General features: G+C 44.2%; 1 protein-coding gene across 3 annotated transcripts in view; it reads right to left on the bottom strand.

Moving 5' to 3' along the window:
- Window positions 1-2,419, bottom strand: part of rflna (refilin A) — a 13,276-nt gene that overhangs the window by 9,739 nt on the left and 1,118 nt on the right. For all 3 annotated transcript variants that reach the window (XM_048611405.1, XM_048611404.1, XM_048611406.1), the window contains exon 2: window positions 1,910-2,220. In XM_048611405.1, coding sequence (XP_048467362.1) covers window positions 1,910-2,125 — 216 coding nt within the window. In that variant the 5' untranslated portion in view covers window positions 2,126-2,220. The remainder of the gene's footprint in view (window positions 1-1,909; window positions 2,221-2,419) is intronic.

Here is a 2,419-nt window from a genome sequence, read left to right as displayed (position 1 = left end):
CCCTGCGGTATAACCAGCCCTATCCCTGCGGTATAACCAGTCTATCCCTGCGGTATAGCCAGCTCCGAATGACTGGTTACCTTTTACTGTCCTTTCCCACTTGCAGCCAGGAGTTGTGCAGTGTTTTGACTCATTTTGAATTGAGGTGCAGTTCCTGTTTTGATTTGAAAATGATATGGGTCACAGTTTCACTGGTATCTAACACACCATTACTCTCAGTAAGGCTCAGAAACCCCCATGAACATGAGAAAGGAAATCAGGGTTTGTACTGGGCAAGTATTTACAGGCGGGACTCTAGCCAAGAAATTCTAGCATGGATTTGTTGGCATGGAATGTTTGGGAGGTGTGTAACAAAGAGGGTTTTATTGCAGTGTATAATCGAACACATCCTTAGTGCAGCAGCACTGACACATCGCCGTTAACAGGGTGGATGAAACATGATAATCTCCCTTTCTTAGCCACCAGCAATATTTACAAACTTTTGCATTTAAATGGCATTCACTTCTGAAGGATCTTATTGTCATATAAATGGCTAATGAGACAGCTCCCATGTTTAATAGCCAATAAATCTGTGTAGAACAATTGTGTGTCTGTGAGTTACAGCATCAGAGAGTGATCCAGTACAGGAGCTTGGTTATGTTCAGGTCAGATGTGGAAACAGTCTGTCTGATCACACACCACCTGCCCTTCCCACTCCATTACCAGCATCTGTCCCAGACTGTTTGGAAATTATGAGACAACAAGGTGCAGGGCTGGATGAACACAGCAGGCCAAGCAGCATCATAGGAGCAGAGAGGCTGACGTTTCGGGCCTAGACCCTTCAGTTGGATCTGCTTCCTTCAGGCACCACATTCCAGATCACAATTCACTTTGTAAAAAGAACAAATCTGCATCTTCCTTTGACAATCTGTGTCTCTGTGATCATTGACCCTTTGTTACTGCTGCAGATAATTTCACCTGATTTATTCCATCAAACCCTTCCTGATGTGGGAAAACCTCAATTAAACTTGCCCATTCCCTTCTCCACTCTGAGGAGAACAATCCCAATGTCTCCCCACATTCACTCAACTCCCTCATCCCTGCTCCCATCCTGGGAAATCTCCCTTCAGGCCCTCTCCAAAGTCCCCACCCCTAAACCGAACACCCAGCTGAGAGCTCACCTGAAATTTGCAAACATTTTATTTGTCCCTTGTTTATTGTTCCATTCCTCCAATAGAAATCTAGATTTTTTTTTGAAATTGCCTTTTGAAACTGCCTGCCGTGTCCCTGTGATTTATTTATTTATTTGGAAGCATTCCCCACCCTCCCTCCTTTAAACCTGCCCCAGTTTCTTTATATTGTCTTTTTTTTGTTCTTCCAACCAAAATGCATCAACTTTCATTTGGGATGTGTCCCAGTGACTGTTACTGTCCTATTCACTATTGTTAATAATTTAGGAAATGTTATATACATAGCTTCATAAGCATCATTAAATCCAGCAACATGTTAAACACCAAACACCCCAACAATGACTACCTGCATTTATATAGTCCCCTTAATAGAGTAAAATTCCCCAGGATGCTTCACAGAAATATTCTCAAACAACATTTGCCACCAATCCCCAGGCAGGGGCTGAGAGATGCAGTTGATGGTCAGGAGTGTCAAGGAGAATCTGAAAGGAGGACAGTGTGGTCAAGGATTTTTGGAGAGAATTCCAAGGGGTTTAGGGCCCAGGCAGCTGCAGGTAAGGTCACCAATTGTGGAGTGATAAAAGTTGGGATGTTGAGATTGGAATTAGAGGAATATCTGTTAAACACCAAACATCTTGAACAAACAGCAAAAAGCCTAGAATTGAAAACCCCCTCCATTCTCTCTGGTTCCTTCTCCCCATTTCTTCCTCCATCACCTCGCAGTTAAACTTTGTTCCTACCAGTTTGCCCTCTCGGCTCCTTGCAGCTGGTGCTGCACTGACTCTCGAAGCTGTTGGGTTTCCTTTGTCCTCAGGAATCCTTGGAGAAAGGGCAAAGAAAAGTGGACTGGGGCTGGGAGGGAGCCCAGAGTCAGGACTGCCCAGAAAACACTCCCGCTTCTTACATTTCATCTCAAAGTTCTCGTTCATGTCTTGCAAGTTTAAGTGACCCACCATTGCAGGGCGTCAAGAAAAATTAATCTCAACAGTTAATCATGAGCCAGATATCCAGATAGATCCGGAATTTCTCCAAATCTAAGCCAGGAAGGAGCCTGAAAAGAGAAAGCAGATGAGAAAGGACTTCAGGACCATAAGTCAATCATCAGGACAGGTCTGTGGACCTGGATAGAGAGAGAGAGAGAGAGATAGTGAGAGAGAGAGAGAGAGATAGTGAGAGGGAGAGAGAGAGAGAGAGATAGTGAGAGAGAGAGAGAGAGATAGTGAGAGAGAGAGAGAGAGAGATAGTGAGAG

This window comes from Rhincodon typus, chromosome 24 (genome assembly GCF_021869965.1).
Source record: "Rhincodon typus isolate 14 chromosome 24, sRhiTyp1.1, whole genome shotgun sequence".
In the NCBI taxonomy this organism is placed as follows: Eukaryota; Metazoa; Chordata; class Chondrichthyes; order Orectolobiformes; family Rhincodontidae; genus Rhincodon; species Rhincodon typus.
The sequence above is the reverse complement of the archived record's forward strand: the minus strand, read 5'-3'. Positions and strand labels throughout refer to the sequence as shown.